The sequence below is a fragment of the Epinephelus lanceolatus genome, chromosome 3 (assembly GCF_041903045.1).
Source record: "Epinephelus lanceolatus isolate andai-2023 chromosome 3, ASM4190304v1, whole genome shotgun sequence".
In the NCBI taxonomy this organism is placed as follows: Eukaryota; Metazoa; Chordata; class Actinopteri; order Perciformes; family Serranidae; genus Epinephelus; species Epinephelus lanceolatus.
The window spans coordinates 19,209,446-19,226,894 of record NC_135736.1 but is presented as its reverse complement, the minus strand read 5'-3'; the positions used below and the strand labels follow the sequence as shown (position 1 = coordinate 19,226,894).

At 41.8% G+C, this 17,449-nt stretch overlaps 1 protein-coding gene across 1 annotated transcript; it reads right to left on the bottom strand.

Annotated features, from left to right (window-relative positions):
• Nucleotides 1-4,866: 4,866 nt before the first annotated feature.
• On the bottom strand, nt 4,867-11,956 carry metrnlb (meteorin like, glial cell differentiation regulator b). Its single transcript, XM_033623419.2, has 5 exons — nt 11,571-11,956; nt 10,230-10,413; nt 9,910-10,135; nt 7,111-7,170; nt 4,867-5,784 (listed from the first exon to the last, which is right to left on the bottom strand). The coding sequence occupies exons 1-5, from the start codon at nt 11,663-11,665 to the stop codon at nt 5,468-5,470; spliced, it is 882 nt and encodes a 293-aa protein (XP_033479310.1). The 5' UTR covers nt 11,666-11,956; the 3' UTR covers nt 4,867-5,467.
• Between the last annotated feature and the right edge of the window lie 5,493 nt (nt 11,957-17,449).

Below are 17,449 nucleotides of genomic sequence, written 5' to 3'. Positions count from 1 at the left end.
AACCTAACCACGTACTTTTGCAGCCTAAACCCAACCACATGTTTGTTGTTGAAAGAAAAAAGAACATCAATGTGTGGTGTTATACCGACGTAGTGCGATTATTATGAGTGACTGTAAGTGTTAAATTTCCTGTGACAATGAGAGTGAAGTGTGAAAGAAGACAATGCATGTAACAGGCAGAACTTGACATGGCCTCCCAGAACTTCAACAACCAACGCACCCAGGGTACCTTGCACATTGTATCTGGACTTGAAAAGTCCATGACCAAACGTCAATATGTGGCAGGGTTGGAAACAGAATGTGTTGGTAAACACTAGGGAATTTTAAAGCTTTTAGGTGTCTTAAATAAGGTGGTTGCTATCAGGTGGCTAAGTGAGACTTTAGAAAGTCATCATGCCGAACATGCTTACAGCCTTGTTGTGGTGGTGATGTCAGGACGTGCAACTGCATAGTTTGTTTGTAGCCTAGCATTAGCTTTTTACTTCTGGTGATTTTATTTATACCTCAAAAAATCATAAATCATATTGTTTGATTATTTTCAGCAATAATCCTAAATCCCTAATAGCTTTTTTTAAGGGAACCAGGGCCACATTAACTTGTGCATCTGCCTACAAAAAAACAACATCCCTGCACTGTGCTATATGTCAAGCTCCAAAAGTGCTAGATCCTACATTTCCCATAATGCAACCAATAGTATCTCTCAATCCACCCTTTCCTTCTGCTGAAAGCCCATTTAGTAACACAGGCATTCTGTTGCAAATGTGTTGTCTTTAAATTCAAGTCGAGGTGACCCTGATGACATCACTGTGTCATCTGGGTTTTTTTCCACGTCAAACTTGACAAAGCTCCAGAGACACATGCTGTAAGACAACTGTACTCGCGGGTTGAGTCACAGTCCTTGTGATGAGTAACCTGATCTTCATTTATAAAATCATTGGAGTGCCTCTTCAACACCCAAGAGGGAGACAAAAAACATTCCTTCATATTTTCATCCACACACTCTGTACTCTTTCATAATATGCAGCCAATCGTTTTGTAAAATTACTTTTTGAGTAACAGCATCAATAAAAGTAATTTAAAGCAGCTGTGCGGAACTTTTTACCATTTATAAAACTGTCCCTAGTTCGTATCACCCCCCCTTGAAGATCCGCATATTTATTTGAACCCAACAGCGACAAAAAAGCCTTTCTCTATATGGATATTTAGCGTAGCCTCGGTCGGGTCGGACACAGCTGAAGTCAGCAAACCAGAATACGGTACCTGGAGGCGGAAGTAAGTCTGCACACCCGCAGTGGCCTGCAGCCATTAAACCACAGAAGAAGAAGGAGCCGTGTTTATGAGTAGGATTTAAGAAACAGGTTAAAGGACATGTAGTAGGGAGTAGTGAATGATTTCGGACACATTGCACACTCTTGTACAGTAGGTGGTGGTATGCACCTGGAAGTTGTTTGCGATCCGCCAATAAACTGAGAGAAGAAGAAGAGCCGTGTTTACAGAGAGTGTTCTTTGAGTAAGCGGTATGCAACGGGCATTGCTGAACACATAACAGTTTTACCAGATGTATCTATAAGGACTTGGCTGTACTTTCGATGTCATGGTGGATAAAGAAGGAGCACCATCTAAAAGTTAAAGAACAGAAGAACAGAAGAAGGCTAAACGGGACAGTGATAGGGCTCGAGCCCAAACGCATGTAAACCTCGGTCGGGCATTTGCCAAGTGGAGAGAGCTGAGAGATTTGAAAGGTTTTAAAACTGATCCCGAGTTGGCCCTTTTCCTAATCGACAGGTATGCAATTTTTGTTTTCATTTAGAGAATAAACCGCAACTTGTTAGACGTTGTTTCACTTCAATATATGACGACATGGAAGTTATAAGCAAGCTAAATGTAGCGTTAGCTGATGTGAACCGCTTTTGTCTAGTAACGTTACAACAAACGCCACAAAATTATCTGTGCCTGTGACCATGAACACAAATATACAGCAGGCAGTTGTCCTCAGTTTATAAAAAATTCAGAGCTACACCAGAACATTTATGATTTTCCTCTCGCTCTCCAAAACAAATGCATGCGGTAATTGCCGGTTGCAGTCGAGATTTTATGAATGAAGCTGAAAGCTGCAGTCGGAATTTTACAACACCAGGCTGTGGGTGTCGTACCGCTTTGACCAAAAGGGGCGCTATAATCAACGAAAAGGGAAAGTTCCACACAGCTGCTTTAAATACAAAACAAATTCATTTAAAATTTGATTTATATGTTCATCATTTATTAAAATTATTAATGTGCACCTATAATGATCATTTAATCATATTTTAAATAGTGTTTCTGACATTACTGAGGCACTGAAAACTATATATATATTTAGTCACTTAATAAAAGACAGAAACACTGAATATGTCCATAATTATTACAGTGACACATACAATGGTATACAATAAAACGAATGCAAGTTAAAATCTCTCTATTTCTGAACTACAAGTGCATCAGGACAGCTTCATCAAATGCCTTTTTTTCTTTTCTTTTTTTTACTATGGACCCCCTGTAGAAACCAGACATACCTTGCAACCTAAATTATTCTGCCACAGTTTAAATCTACCGACCCCACCCTGTCCAGCACATTATAAAATGCCAGTGGTGGTATATGTGGGTGAAAGCGTGCATGTATTTTCCCTGAGCTCAGCCATTCCCTGGACTCCAGCTGACCGCTCAGCTGTGCCTCTCGCATACTGCAGCACAAACTGTTTCCATACCTCGCACACTCTCACACCGAAAGGTTAACATTAAGACCCCCGTGCGGAGGGATAAGTGTGTCCCGAATTAGCGAGGATGCCAAGGCGAGCTGGGCTGTTGCCAGGTTGGGCCTGCCAAGGAGTGTTGGGTGTTGCTACAGTGGGTTGGGTTTCTGCCGTGTGGCCTGTTTGCATGTCGGCAGTGTGCAGGACGCGTGTGTTGTGGTCTTCTCAAACTACCCAAGACAAACACACACACACACACACACACACACACACACACACACACACACACTCAGTATGAGGGGTGTGCTGTTATATATAGGTGACCCTCTCAAGTCTTAAGGGTCTATCTTAAGCCTTCAAGGCATGTGATAATGTCTCCCTCTGCGACTTACTCTCCAGCCTTCACTTATTCATTCAGGGTAAGCTTTATCAGAAAATAATTTCACCTCGCCAAATTCATGGTTACATCTACTACATCCTCCCTGCCCGTGTAACAGTTGTATTGTGGGAAGCTGTGTGTCTGAACACGACAAGTTCAGATATTTATTTAATGGGTACAACTTTAACTTAAATGAAAATTATGCATGTCAGGAATAAGGAATGGTTGTTTTTACTCTGTAGTACAGCACACATGGTTTGTCTCTGCAGATGGAGGTGTGTGTGTGTGTGTGTGTGTGTGTGTGTGTGTGTGTGTGTGTGTGTGTGGGAGGAGACATTCCATCCATTCTTGCTCTTCCTGAGGAAAGAGCGAAAGCATCACACACGCACAACTGCTGACAGCAGGCAGAGGGAGAGGTGCACATACACCCCTCTAAGGTCACTCACACATCCGCCTCTTCTTTTCGGCTCTCCACCCGTCAAACTCTAACAGTCTCAAATATGTATTCCTCTGACAGTAGTTTTAATTTTGACAGCTGTAAATGCCTCCATGGAAAAACAAGGATGTTAGTCTGAGTTGCATTTGTACAGAGCCCCTAAAGTCCTGAAAGATAATATTTTTTTATCTTGTGCGCACAAGATAAAAACTAGAATTACCACCTTGCAAGCTGCAGTTGCAGTTTACATCCATGTCTGTGAAAACACGGATGCTTCACACACATCTTCCCCCAGCAGCACAGAAGATCTATCAGCATAGTTTTAAGGTGAGCACCCAAGATTAGAGTCACTAATTCAGTATCTGACCAAATGTATTCCTTTCTGTTCCTGAGATATGACACTGAATAATGGCCAGAGAAGTGTTTGTGCAAAACATCATGATGTCACAGTGACCTTTGACCTTTTGGATGTAAAATGTCATAACTTCATCTTTTTATCCTGTAGACTTTATGTGAAATTGTGTCATAATTTGCGAATGAATTCTTGAGTTATGGCCAAAAATATGTTTTGTAAGGTCACAGTGAGCTTTGATCACCAAATTCTAATCGGTTAATTTTTGTCTCAAGGTGGATGTTTGTGCCAAATTTGAAGAAATTCCCTCAAGGTGTTTTTAGGATATCACGTACACGAGAATGGGACGGATAACCTGAAAACATCGCCGGTGCAGAGGCATAAAAATATCAACTTATAGGACTTTAAGGGCTCCATACATTTGTGCTCATAATTTAAGTCTGAGTGATGGTTCAGGCCACAGGAGTCTGCGCTCATGAAACTCGAGGGTAAAAAGACATGAGCACATTAGCTATTGAAATGGACCTGGTTGGCTATGTTGGAAATTATAATTGCTTCTCTTGTTTTCATCTCTCTCAGTTGTGAATGTATGAACACGCACAGGCATAGAGGATGCCAACCAGAACGGTGGCTCCTCAAAGCTCCACAGGGGGTAGCTACGCCAGCACTGACGCACTGCTGCTCTCCCGCCAACCAATGGTCACTGAACACACATAATGGTTTTTTCTTTTGGGTAGTTACGTGAATAATATCTCTTTGTTTGCAGCAGAGCAGGCTGGTAACTTCTGCGCTTTCATTCTTTAGTCATACTATTAACTTCACTTGCCATCTGCTTTTAATTATCTGCACCACACTGAGCCCCAGTGTGTTTTACAGTACGAGACACACAGGGACAGGTCTGTTCATAAAATATCAGGACATACAGACTCACTACGCACAGATAAATGGATGGATCAAACGTATACCTTTCAACAGAGAGACAAGGATGGCTTATTTTATTTTTTGTAAATGTATAGACCCTCTGAACTCATTAGCAAAACACACTCACACACTAAGAACATAAAGACTCACAGAGCTGCATACTGTACACTTCTGTCAGAAGACTCCTAAATTTTACAGAAAGCTTTTTACAAAGCAAACATTCATTTCAAGAATGATCACACAAGCAGTATCGTCATGGGAATAAAAACTTTAACCAGTTAGGCACAAAATTAATTTAAGCTCATCATTCATTCATTGGCTGTCTCACTCATGCACAAACATATTTACACATACAGTATGCATGTACAGTCAAATGGAGACATTTTAGTTTAGGTGACACATTGGCTACTAAAATGTCCAACTGTCTTTTCTGCTGCAAGGCAACAATAAGTTGCACAGCACTGAGAAGAGCCTGCAGGATTAGCCTTTAACAACAGCTGGGGGTCTGTAACTCTGTTCATCTCTCAGACAGGCTCAAAGATAATGTCACTCCATCCTCCAAATATTGGCATGTTCCTCTTTGTGTCTTCCACACTGGCTTTTTTGAGAAGCGCTCCACCCTGTTTTACCCACAACCATGAAGAGATCTCTCAGTCCGTGTCTATTTCACAGGGATTCGTTCCCACTTTCTGTGCTGCGACGTACAGCTTCAGGAAGTCCTTGTAGCGAGGTGCGCAGCCGAGCCAGGCTTCGCCAAAATGGATAGAGCCAGTCAAAAGGTACTCATCCCCTCCAGGATACACATTGCACTGTGTGGGAAAACTGATGCGTCCACCCCAGCCCCACCCTCTGGCTCCACCCCAGGCAAACACCCTGCTCTTCTGACGGAACAGCCGACTCAGAGTCACCACAACAGGGGAGTGATCGTTAGTACCTGACGCCACGCCTCGAAAGATGCCGCTACCAGCTACAGAGACAGGAACAGGAGAGACAGAGAGGAGATTAAGTCAATGAATTAAGGACAGCTGCAATAAAAGTGTGTAAATTAAAGCAGGACGATGTATTTGTTGAAAGTGGACATAACACAATCTTCCTGAATTTATAAAGATGACAACATATCCGTACTCAATTCCATACACTGAGGAGTTTTGCTGATACAGCCTTGCTATGTGTGTTATGACCTGTAGCTAACAGTGGCTAATGTTAGCAAACTTCAGATACTGTTGTGTAACTTAGTCAGTTCGCTGACTGTCTAACTTCACTTGTGTCACTGTTACACTAAGTTTTAGCTCATAGAGCGCTGCAGGGACAAAAATGAGTTAGCATTTTAGCACTCCCAGTTCCCTCGTCTTGAAATCAATGGGTTTTTGGTTAGATACCTTAAACTAGGCCTATGGTTGACAAAAGCTTAAGAGACTTATACATTTTATTCTACAACGTAAAATAAGTAACTAAGTAGGCTACCCCACTAGTTAATTTCAAATTTTTTCATGTCTTCCAAAAGGCAGTTAATAGCAAGTGGCTAAATGAGACCACAGAACATCATCACACTAAAAACAGCTTTAGAGCCTTGTTGTTTCGGTGACGTTAAGTCATGTGACCGTGGTGTAGTTCATTTATAGGCCCACGTTAGCTACAGTATTTATTTCTAGTGATTGCATTTATGCTTCATACATCATAAAAGTGATGTTCATAATCCAAAATTCAGTGGAAAAATCCCATTAGCTTTTTGATGAAGGAACCAGCGTGACACTAACTTCTGTGTCAGGATTAGCTTCAGCTCTCTATTCGATGACAAAGGATATCTTTAAGGAACTGACTCAAGAGAATCTTGGGAAATGTCAGAAAATTCAATGTGCCATTATCCTGTTTTGGCCACTGTTTAGTAAAAGTAAATTGACTTTCTTATCTAGAATTAAAGGAGAAGATACTGCTCTTTTGTCTGTACGGTAAATATGTAGCGTGAGGCAGTTAGCTTAGCATAAAGAATAAAAACTGTAGCTACTGTCTGCTGGTTGTCAAGAAACTGGTCCCAGCCAAGACACAGTTCACCACATAACACACCACATATCAGCAAATTGTTGTTTATACACTAGCTGTTTTCCCATTTTTTCAGTCTTAATGCTAAGCTAAGCTAACCAGCTGCTGGCTAGAGCTTAATATTTACCACACAAATATGAGAGTGGTATCAATCTTCTCATTTAACTCTTGGAAAGCAAGCAAATCACCATATTTCCAAAACTGAAACCAATCCCTTAAATGTTGATGTGTGCATTTCTGTGTATATACTTACCAAAGTCACTGGTGCACACAGCCATAAGGACCTCTTCATCTGAGCAGGGTTTACAGGTGACTAAAATTCAAAGACATCAGGAAAAAAAGCATTAAATACTTTAACATGGGAAACCACATAAGTCCTTATTTTCACGACTGATTTTCTTTCCTCTTTAGCTTTGCTATGATCCTGAGAGTTGTCTGACGCTCTGTCTGCTTCCTGCCCTCTCCTTTTCTCTGCATTAGTGGGTGTTTATGAGACAAAAGAGACATCAAGAGAGTAGTGAATGAGAACAGCAGGTGAGGGACGAGACGTAATCACAGAATTACCCCTTGACCCTGTCAGCTATAAAAACAGCTATAAAACGCCCAGGCACACAGACAGACAGGCTTGGACAGGCTTTCTTCTGTCTCATGAGGAGAGCAGTCTGGCCACTCCACTCCACCCACCGTCCCTCTTCCTCAGCAGTCCGCTTTACTCATATGGGTGGGCTACCCGAAAATCCCTGCTTATGGGGCACGGGTCTGCTCTTGATTGGCAGTTGAGAAATGATTGGCTGATCCTTGTGTTTGACCCTGACGTGACCTTTTGATTGCCCTGCTTGTTTTTGTAAGTCTGACTGAGACTAGGGAGTGTGGGAGTGTGGAAGTGGGGGAGGAGAGGGTGTCAGAGAGGAGCAGCACGTATGTAGGTGAGATGAAGAAACGGGTGAAACTGTAACATTGCCTTTTGTCACCTTCATTTTATGTCAGTGGGAGGACGGCTTGTGTGTGAGGAGTTTAACAGACCATTTTAACCAATTAAGTCAATTTAGAAAAAAACTGATAGTATGAAATCAGCTTAGTTGAGACAGTTAATCTGTCGCCATGAATATTTAGACTTATGTTTTTAGTTCTTCTGGTGATAAAGACATTGCAAGCATGAGCAGTTTTGGAAACATTTGCTTGTTGGTGTGTTTAAATCCACTAACACTCAACAAGTGTCCAGTTTGTAAGATATAAGGAATCTAGCGGTGAGGTTGCAGAACTGAAACATCTCCTATGGTCCAAGCGTTTAGGAGAACTACAGTGACACGAAAACACTAAGGGTCCTATCTAGAGCCAGGGTTTGATGTTTCCATTCTGGGCTACTGTGAGACACGATGGTGGACTCTGTGGAAAAGGACCAGCTCCGTAAGTGGATTTAAATGGCTCATTCTAGGGTAATGAAAACACAATAATTCTTATTTTCAAGTGAGTAATGAAAAACACATTAAAGAATATTACATCCAGTTTCTGCAAGTAGATGCACCTAACGGCCAGGCTCCACCGGGCACGTCAGCAGCGCGACACGTCTGCAGCGTGAGTCCTGTAGCAGCTCGCCCCCCTGTTAATCAATTACAGCGGCTCCACTGGCAACGGGAGCGGCGCAACAACCCCCGTCTGTCGCGCGACAACTCTCTATTTTATGCGGCTCTTCTATTTTTGACGCGCTGCTATCCGAGGTGATATGTGATGATTTTTTTTCATGCATTTACCCATGTTTATCCGTGACATTGTGTAAATGTCCGTGGCGGACATTTGAAAGCGAGTAGATGACAAACAGTACAGTAAACTTGTAGATAACTCAAATATATGTAATAACTTAGGTGGAAAATGCTTTAACATTTCATGCAGCCTACATGCAGCCTCTCGGCTCGGCAAACGGTAAACAACCCCGCTGGCTTTTCTATGTGTCGCTTCCGTACGCAGTCAGTGGAGCCCAAATGAATACGCCGCGACGCTACGCTGACGTGACGCTTACGTTTGCAGCCGGTGGAGCCTGGCCGTTAGTCCTACAAACTGGACCTTTAAGGAAAAGTAGGAATATCAATTTATACACATGCAGCATTTAAAGCAAAAGTCCTGCATTAAAAAATTAACTTAAATAAAAGTATATAAGCATTAGCAACAACTACTCAAAGTATCACATGAAAAAGTACTCATTATGCTGAATGGCCCTTATTAATTTTATATCAATATAGCACTGGATCATTATTATTGCTGTAAAAAATATGTAAGCAGTACATTCATCTTGCAGTTGGTCAAAGTGGAGCTAATTTCTACTATGTCATACTGTCAGGCTGTCTTGCATATGATGCATCACTGAGCTAATCATATGTTTTGTGTGTAAAATTATTTTAAAACTAGTAACTATAGCGGCCAGATAAATGTAGTAGAGTAAAAACTACAATATTTCCCTCTGAAATGAAGTGGTATAGAAGTATAAAGTTGCATAAATGGAAATATTCAAGTACAGTTCAAGCATCTTAAAGTCTGAATTAAGTACAGGACTTGAATAAATGTCATGTTGAAGTATGTTCTTCACACCACCCCCATTTGCTTTCAGTTTACCTTCGAGATGTGGTTTTCAAGAACAGGATTTAGAAACTGGATACATTTTCATAACAGTTCCTGCCCACAACTTCATTATGATGCAGAGGTAATTGGAAATTAGCTAAATGAAAACCTGTGGGTTTGGAAAATGGCTGTCAGTGCTACAAACAATCATCAGAGTCACCACTATGATTCAGCAGTGTGTCGCCTGTGATTTTGTACCAAGAGAAAATTAAAATTTGAATACTACTGTATGTTATAAACACATAAGCGACCAGTGAAACTGAATACTGTGATTTGAGCTTTTAAAAACTAGCATGAGGCAAGAAAAAGAAGATTTAGGATCTCTGTTCGCACAGAAAATCACAGGACAAAACTCACAATCTTGACACAACACAAAATTCCAGTACAAATAAGGCTGTATCTCTACATCCTACAGGAATGGGTGCATGCATTCTCTCACCTAAACCAGGGTGCAGGAATGGGTACATGTGCGCCCCGGGCCCCTGACTGGGCACCAGCTCGTACTGGAAAGCTGTGATCCTCCGGCTGATGTCTGTCTGAGGGACAGCCTCCACAAAGAGAGCTCCCTCTGCCAGGCTGAAACAGTACACTGAGCCCTGAGCCTGGTCCTTCTCTGCCAGCAGCAGCCTCAGATCCCCGTTATGCTCCAGATACACATGAGAACCCTGAACATGGAGGATCCAGAGAGGAGGACACATGTAAGCTGCTTCTATCTGATACACCGCACTGCAGTTGTAGTACTCTGTTGTCATACTGTACCTGGGAGTAAGTGTAGGGTTTGACGCACACATGGAGACTCGCCATGTGTCCGGATGAGGCCTCTGTGTTTTGCCGCAGGTTGACAATGATGGCTCCTGTAGGGTAGAGCCACTCTAGAGACCCCTGAGAGCAGCGTAGGTAGACCTGCTCCACATCCCTGCGATGAGACTCATGGCTCAGACCACTGTGGATGAGAAGACATTTCTTATATCAGGCATCCAGAGTGAGGATGAACAAGATCAAATGCCAAAAATCCTTAAATGTCCAACAATAAGGAAACTTGGATTCAGAATTGTAGAGCCCCAAAAGTGACTCCTGTGAATTCATAAAAAAAAAAATCTATAATGACATGCTGGAAAAAGAGAGTTAAAGACACACATGGAAGGGATTTAATGATATTGCAACATTCATTAAGAGCAACTCTGCTGCAGCTGTCTGCCAACAAATCCTTCACAGTTTGGACGTATGCGGTCGCTTGGCTCTGATGTGCATAAGCTACCTCAACACCAGGAACTAAACGGGCTATTAAGTCGTTGCAAGTCTGAGGCCGGCAAACTTTACAACACAGTGCAGAGTGCAGGCTTTCATATTTTATGACTCAGGGACTTGGAGGAGTGATCAAAGAGGCCATATAGCTGTATTTACTTAAGATAGGAAGTGAAGCAGAGACACTCCTCTGATCAGAAGTACTTTTCCAAAATCTTAAAGGGAGTCTCTGACTAATTAAAGCAACTCCTGTTCATGAATAACTGGTTTTCACTATTCATGAGTCACTTTCCTTTCTGAGAAGAGTGATTGTGTAAGAAGATTTTAATAAAGATATTCATGAGTTACTGAGATCTGCATCACAAAATGTCAGAGTAGTAACCATAAGCAATGGCACATATGACTAAAACATCCTTAACTGGTTTCCATTGCGGATCTGCACCAGAATTTGACAGTAACATATTTTACTCTGACCTCCCAGTGTCCTTCCTGGAGATTAAATTAAATCTTAATCAAACATCCATGCGTCTAATTACTGCTTTGAGTCTGGTGAAGACCTCAGTAATGCACAACAGAGTCACTTCAAAGACACAGCCTGCCTCACACACACGACTCAAGTTCCTTTCATGACTCCCCTGCATTTCCAGAATTTAAGATCCATGGATTAAAGTCAAAAGTACATGAAAGTGGGAGCTCAAAAACAAGAAGGAATAGCTATATTTCCTTATGGAGTTCTATAAGAAGATGCTGATAACATTCCTGAGTTGTGTGCTGTGTTTTCTTTGTCAGCTATAACCACTGATATCTGCTCCTAAATTGAGGTTATCACCTCAATCCTTTATCCATCTTCCTCACCTTCCTCTCCAGCTGCACTGGTCGCTGGAGTACTGTGCCACCGCCCGACACAGGAGCACAGCTGTGATCCAGTGCACAGCCCACGGCCGGAGCATGGTGGCCCGTCCGCCCCGGCGGTCACCGAATCTCCCCGCACAGCAGACCAGCAAGCCGCGCGCTCTGCTGCACCCGAACCGCAAGGTCCCGTAAAAAAAAATCCCCCGGAGCTCCTCAGCGCACGCACACACGCTACATGGCGGGTTCAGCCGAGGCGAAGGCAGATTAACATTTTGATACCAAGTTTGTAAAGAGAAGCAGAGAGCGCGCGCAGCAGGACAACAGGCTGTTTAAAAACACTTTGGCTCCGTGCGCTCCGCTTCACGTCACCGGGGGCGCGTGCCAGCTGCTGACTCCGCTTGAGTGACACGCGAGCGCTCGCTCCAAACCACGCCTACACATCCCCCCTGGAAGATATGTGTAGAGGAGGACTTCGAGCTCTTGTTGCAGCATGAGAAATAGGCTATCATCAAACTTTTACACAAATTAAACTGGACCTACAAACTGGTGTTGCGCATCCAGCAGAGCTCGTGATACTCTTTATGAGTGAATAGAATAACGTTTTTGAAACTAAAAACAAAAGAAACTTGGTCCACAAATGGACATCTGCACACATAAAAAGCGCTTTCAAGTAAAAACAAATCTGGAAACACATGTATAACAAAATACAGAAGCCAAATGACCTGCTTTTAAAACATTTGTCCTGTACCAGCTCCTGGTAACTCATTCCGGTCTGAAGATGCCAGAGAGAAGTACAAGCCCGTGTGTGTGTGTGTGTGTGTGTGTGTTGTGCGTGCTTTATTAACAGATGGATCATATTATCGCGGTGAAAATGAGAGCAGCATGCAAGTCTGGATCAGCAGCACTCTCCCAAATACTCACCAAAACCTCCACAGTCACTGCCAGACCCTTCAACACTGCAAAGATACTCATGCATAGGAGTATGATTTTTTAAAAGTATGACTTTATGCTCTGCAGCCTACTTTAATGGAAGTATATAACTAATATCCCTGCGTTATTATTCTTTCATTAATCGTCCTCCTTGGCAACAGAGGCTCTGACGTAACAAGAAGTCACACATGTGCTCTAAACGCCTGTTTGAGTCTCAGGGCGGTTTTCCCGTGAGAAAACAGTTGGAACAGCAAGCATGTTACCGACTCGTCACATTCCCCCACACAGCCTGAGCTATGTAACACATTTCGAGAAATGCCGAAACACAGACTCCATTACACACCTCCACCCTCCTCCTCCTCCATACTCACACACACTCACACACACAATCTTACTATGCCTCTGTGGAAATGGGAATTTCCAATATTGTTACTGTTATCAGTCTATCAGGACTCATTTAAAGAGTTATTCATTTTATTTTATACAGATTGCATTTTACAGTATAAATCAAATATTCATCTTTCACTTCCCTCTTTGATTGTTACTGATGATGCTGTGCTAGGAGCCAAATGAAAGCAACAACCAGGCTCAACTACACTAAACAAATGGAAACTGAATTAAAATTAAGTTCAACTTTCTAATAAGACATAAAAGGCTTATAGATTGTAACTAATGGCTTTATTCATAATAATAAATAATTTGCTAATGCTGGATCAATCATATGCCTTTGATTAGGACAGCATTTGGGTCACCAGGCTGGGAAGATCCCTTAGATTACCAACATCAAAACTGCATCACTACCTTGTAGGTAGATGGGTAATTTATGAGGAGGACATGGTTATACTCTTCTGTATATTCCAATGGCTTTTTTGGCTGATCGGTGGTATACAGAAAACAGCCAGAAAGAGAGGTAGGTATAGCCCGTACACCTGCATATACCCTCCACTACCAAATAAAGGATAAAGACCAGCTAAATAACACATAACCACAGACTTTATCTTTATTTCAGGTATATGTAACAGGGTCAATTATACAGTCACCTTTGGGTGTACCCCACCTTTAAAGGGGTGTTTCCCGCCTTGCCTCTCCCCATTTTGCTGTTGTACTCCATGGGAGAGGTAAGCGACATCGCTCTTGTAGTAAGTTCCGTGTTTTAGCACTGTTAAGCTGTTTATAAGTTAATTTCTCAGCCTAAACTTATTGTATAGGGCCTTGCATTATATGGTCGTAATTGATGGAGGATTTTGTTTTTACCTTTTGCTGTCATGTATGTTTCCTTTTTTTGTTGTTGTTGTACTTAACTGAATGTAACATGGCCACCCTTTTGCTCTCTGATTGGTCTGAGATAATTAAGATGGGCAGGACAGAGATTCAAAAAACCACTGGCCCAAAACCTTTCAAGGTAAGCCATGTAGCACTTTGATTAGGAGATAGGAGTACTACAGCTCAAATAATGAGGGTAACGATAAAAGTGATTGTAGGATGTTGTATTGCATTAACTGTTTGATTTATAGAAATATTTCCACAATACATTTTACTCGTTATTAGGAAAAGGGTTTTGAAAGAGCGCTTAATGCTTTCAAGTAAAAATTTAGCTAAAATGGGAAATTTTTTTTAAAGTAAACCAGAATGTTTTAGGCCACAAAGTGCCATAGAACCATGACTTAGGCTGCTGTGTGCCACTCTGTGACAGTACAGACATTTTTTGGGTCACTTAAAAAATAATGAAGATCTATAAAGTAAGCTCTTGTGAAAGTCTTCAGAATTTTAGGTGTTTGTCTTGGTAACGTACCAAAAAGTATCCAAAATCACCTGATTTCGCCCTGTATAAAAGCATCAGCATATGATTTGTTAACCATGGATAAAGCCATTTGTTGCTTATAAACTTAATAAAAGATAATGTCTTAGAGATCAGTAGCAAAATGATGTCTGACTTACACACATGTATCCAGGGCACATTACACAGCGCCCCAGGAATGAATCCTTAAACCTGGAAATGAGTAAGCATTTCCACTCCTGGTTCCCTCGTCTCAAAGTCAGTGGGTTATTGGTTAGATACCTGAAATAAGGTCCGTGGTTAACACAAGCTTAAAAGACTTTTACATTTTATCACGACATAAAATACGCCAGTGAATACCCCACTCGTAAATTTTGAAACTTATGTGTCTTAAAAAGGCGGAGTTGCTAACAAGAGGCTAAATGAGACTACAGACTGTCATCATGCCTAATCGTGTTTGGCGGTGGTGATGTTAGGTCACGCATGGTGTTGTTTGTTTGTAGCCTGACTTTAGGTTTTTACTTCTGGTGATTGTAATTAGGCTTTAAAAAAATGTAAAAGTAGTTTACATTTCTGAAGAACAAAACATGTAAGTAGCCTATCATAAACGTCTGTTTGCCATAAAGCTTATTTTCTGCAGTCATCCAAAATGTAATGGAAAAATCTAATTTGCTTTTTTCAGAGGGAGCCAGGACTATGCTAACTTCCCCCTACTGAATGACCTGAGAGGTGATTTTCTACACTTCCCTCTGTCTCTCTGCACAAAGCATAACACATCTGTATCACTGTACCACCAACACATTTCTCCCTCCAAGTCCCCAGATTTAAAAAATTTACCACAAACACGTCTGAAGCCCAGACACCAGCGACCGCAGAGGGAGTCTGACCTGAGTCTAATCCTGTCACCGTACCAAAGGAAGTCTGAGCTGCTGATGTGCTGTTTGACCTCATGTGCTCCTTCGCCATGTGAAGTATTTACAGAGCAGCAGAGCCTCTGACCTGCTCCCCTTATGCCCCCCTGCCGTCACCTGGCTCCTCTCAAGCGACCTGACAGGAGGAACACTCTGTCTGTCCACACACTGCTTCCTCAAGGAGCCACACATTCCTCTATCTCTGATTACAATCTTCAAGACCTTTATTTCCTCATTACTTGTAAATTACCCATAGGGGCTAAATGAGCATCTCTAGTGGATCTTTTGGTAGTGCCTTGCTCAGTGGGAGCTTCAGTAGTTGTTGAAACAGGGGTAGGAAAAACATCACACACTGCTCCTCTACAAAGGAAGAGAGCAGTAACTACAGAAGCAAAGAGCCTGACGGAGAAGTCTTCAGGCTGACCAGCTGACTGCTCACAGCAGAAAGGTGGCAACGCCTTTATTTTACACCTGCAACTGAACAAGACTTAAAATAACAGTGTGTTTTTAGTAGATCTTCAGGTGAAAACACAGTAATCTAGTACAATCACTTGCTAGTATTTGGTTTGCTCATTTTGCCCTACTGTAGAACAATTTTGACAAAATATGTCGTTATGAACTTTGGCTTTGTGGGGCAGCTTTAAGCAGGCATTTACACCAGTGACTTACTGGTTAAAAGACAGCCTCTCCTTTTCAGTGACACACACCACACACCATAAAGAGATGCTGAAACTAAGGAATGTGGTAAAGTTCCAGGTGAATAAAAACCCCTCAGTGTCTGACCTCTGTGAGCTCTCTTCACCCAAACACACCCGTCTCCTATCTCTTTCTCTTATCACTGCCAGAAAACACACAGCTGTGTAAGTGCATATTTGTGTGTGTGTGCATTTTCTCTATACACGTGCAGGTTTATTTGACCAGCGAGGGCAAGCAGGCTCCAGGGTCAGGGTCATTCATTGTGTGTGTGTGTGTTATCAGGTCTGATGTCTACAGAGAGATGGAGTGTAAACACTGAGTAAAGCTCTGTTTACTCTTTTTCTGAGTCTCTTTCATAGATTCTCCATTAGAGCTCGCCCTGATCATCTACCAAGTGCTTTATCATGAGGGCAGAGTGGGTGAAGGAGACAGGATGTATTTAGACAGAGTGGGGTCTTACTAAACAAATCACTTTGGTTTGTTACATTATAAAATATATGGCGTCCATTTGGAGGACATTTATTCAGAGCACCTTATGGCTCCATGACTGCATACACTTTGGATATGAGTGGCTGCAAAGAACTTTCAAGCCTGCTGTTTCACCTGAGTATTTAGCCACAGGCATGGAGAGTGGAGATTATAAATCAGTAGGTGTTCATTAAAAAGACGGCAGTGCTTTGAGCTAAATGCTAACGTCAGCATGCTAAGATGCTCACAATGACAATGTTAACATGTTAATGTTTAGCAGGTATAATATTTATCATATTCAGCATCTGATTTTAGAGTGTTAGCATGCTAACACATGCTAATTAGCACTAAGCACAGTGCAACTGAGGCTCATGGGACTGTCAGCAGGTACTGGGTCATAAAATAAGTCATTCTAGTAGGTGTTGACATTTTTAGCAAGATAATGGTTAACATGGTGGTGACACTAAAGGATCACCAAAGTCATTAAGCTTCATCCTCTGGGGAACATGAATGTCTGTAAAAAAAATTCATGGGAATCTATCCAGTAGTTGTTGACATGTTTCAGTCTGGACCAAAGTGGTGGACCAGCTGGGTTTCCATCCAAATGTGGTGCAAATTTTTAGAAAATCTGCAAAAGAATATGCCAATTTATTAGTTTTTCTGTTGTTTAATGCAAATATTGGTAGTTAGTTCCAGATAGGCCGTAGGTGGCAATAATTCTTCAGTTAGAGGCCTGCAGAAGAAGAAGCAGCAACGAGATGATTTAATAAAATGAGTGCTAGTCCTTTCAACCTTATATGAAGGAAAACAATGGATGTATAATAACAGAGAGCAGACTGGACAACTAAAATTACAGCTATGAAAGAGTTCTGGTAACAGCCCTATGTGCATGCACAGAAAGACACCCAGAGATGACGAAGAGAGCTTACAGTGGCCTGTGCAATGACGGTAATGTTACATCATCATTTATTAGCTGAATCTGTTTCCATTGCACTTAGTTGCATTTACCTTTAATCATACACCAACTTTTCCATCTTCCCCTAGCATGAAAAATGTTAAAAGTGTGCGTAAAATGGATGTGGATGGAAACACATCTATTG

Bases quoted from the DNA above. Each gene is read 5' to 3' on its own strand.
- metrnlb (XM_033623419.2), bottom strand. From the start codon at position 11,665: ATGCTCCGGCCGTGGGCTGTGCACTGGATCACAGCTGTGCTCCTGTGT. The intron at 10,136-10,229 runs GTACAGTATGAC...CTCCATGTTCAG, and splicing joins AACCCTACACTTACTCCCAG to GGTTCTCATGTGTATCTGGA. The intron at 5,785-7,110 runs GTAAGTATATAC...CTGTCTCTGTAG, and splicing joins TGTGTGCACCAGTGACTTTG to CTGGTAGCGGCATCTTTCGA.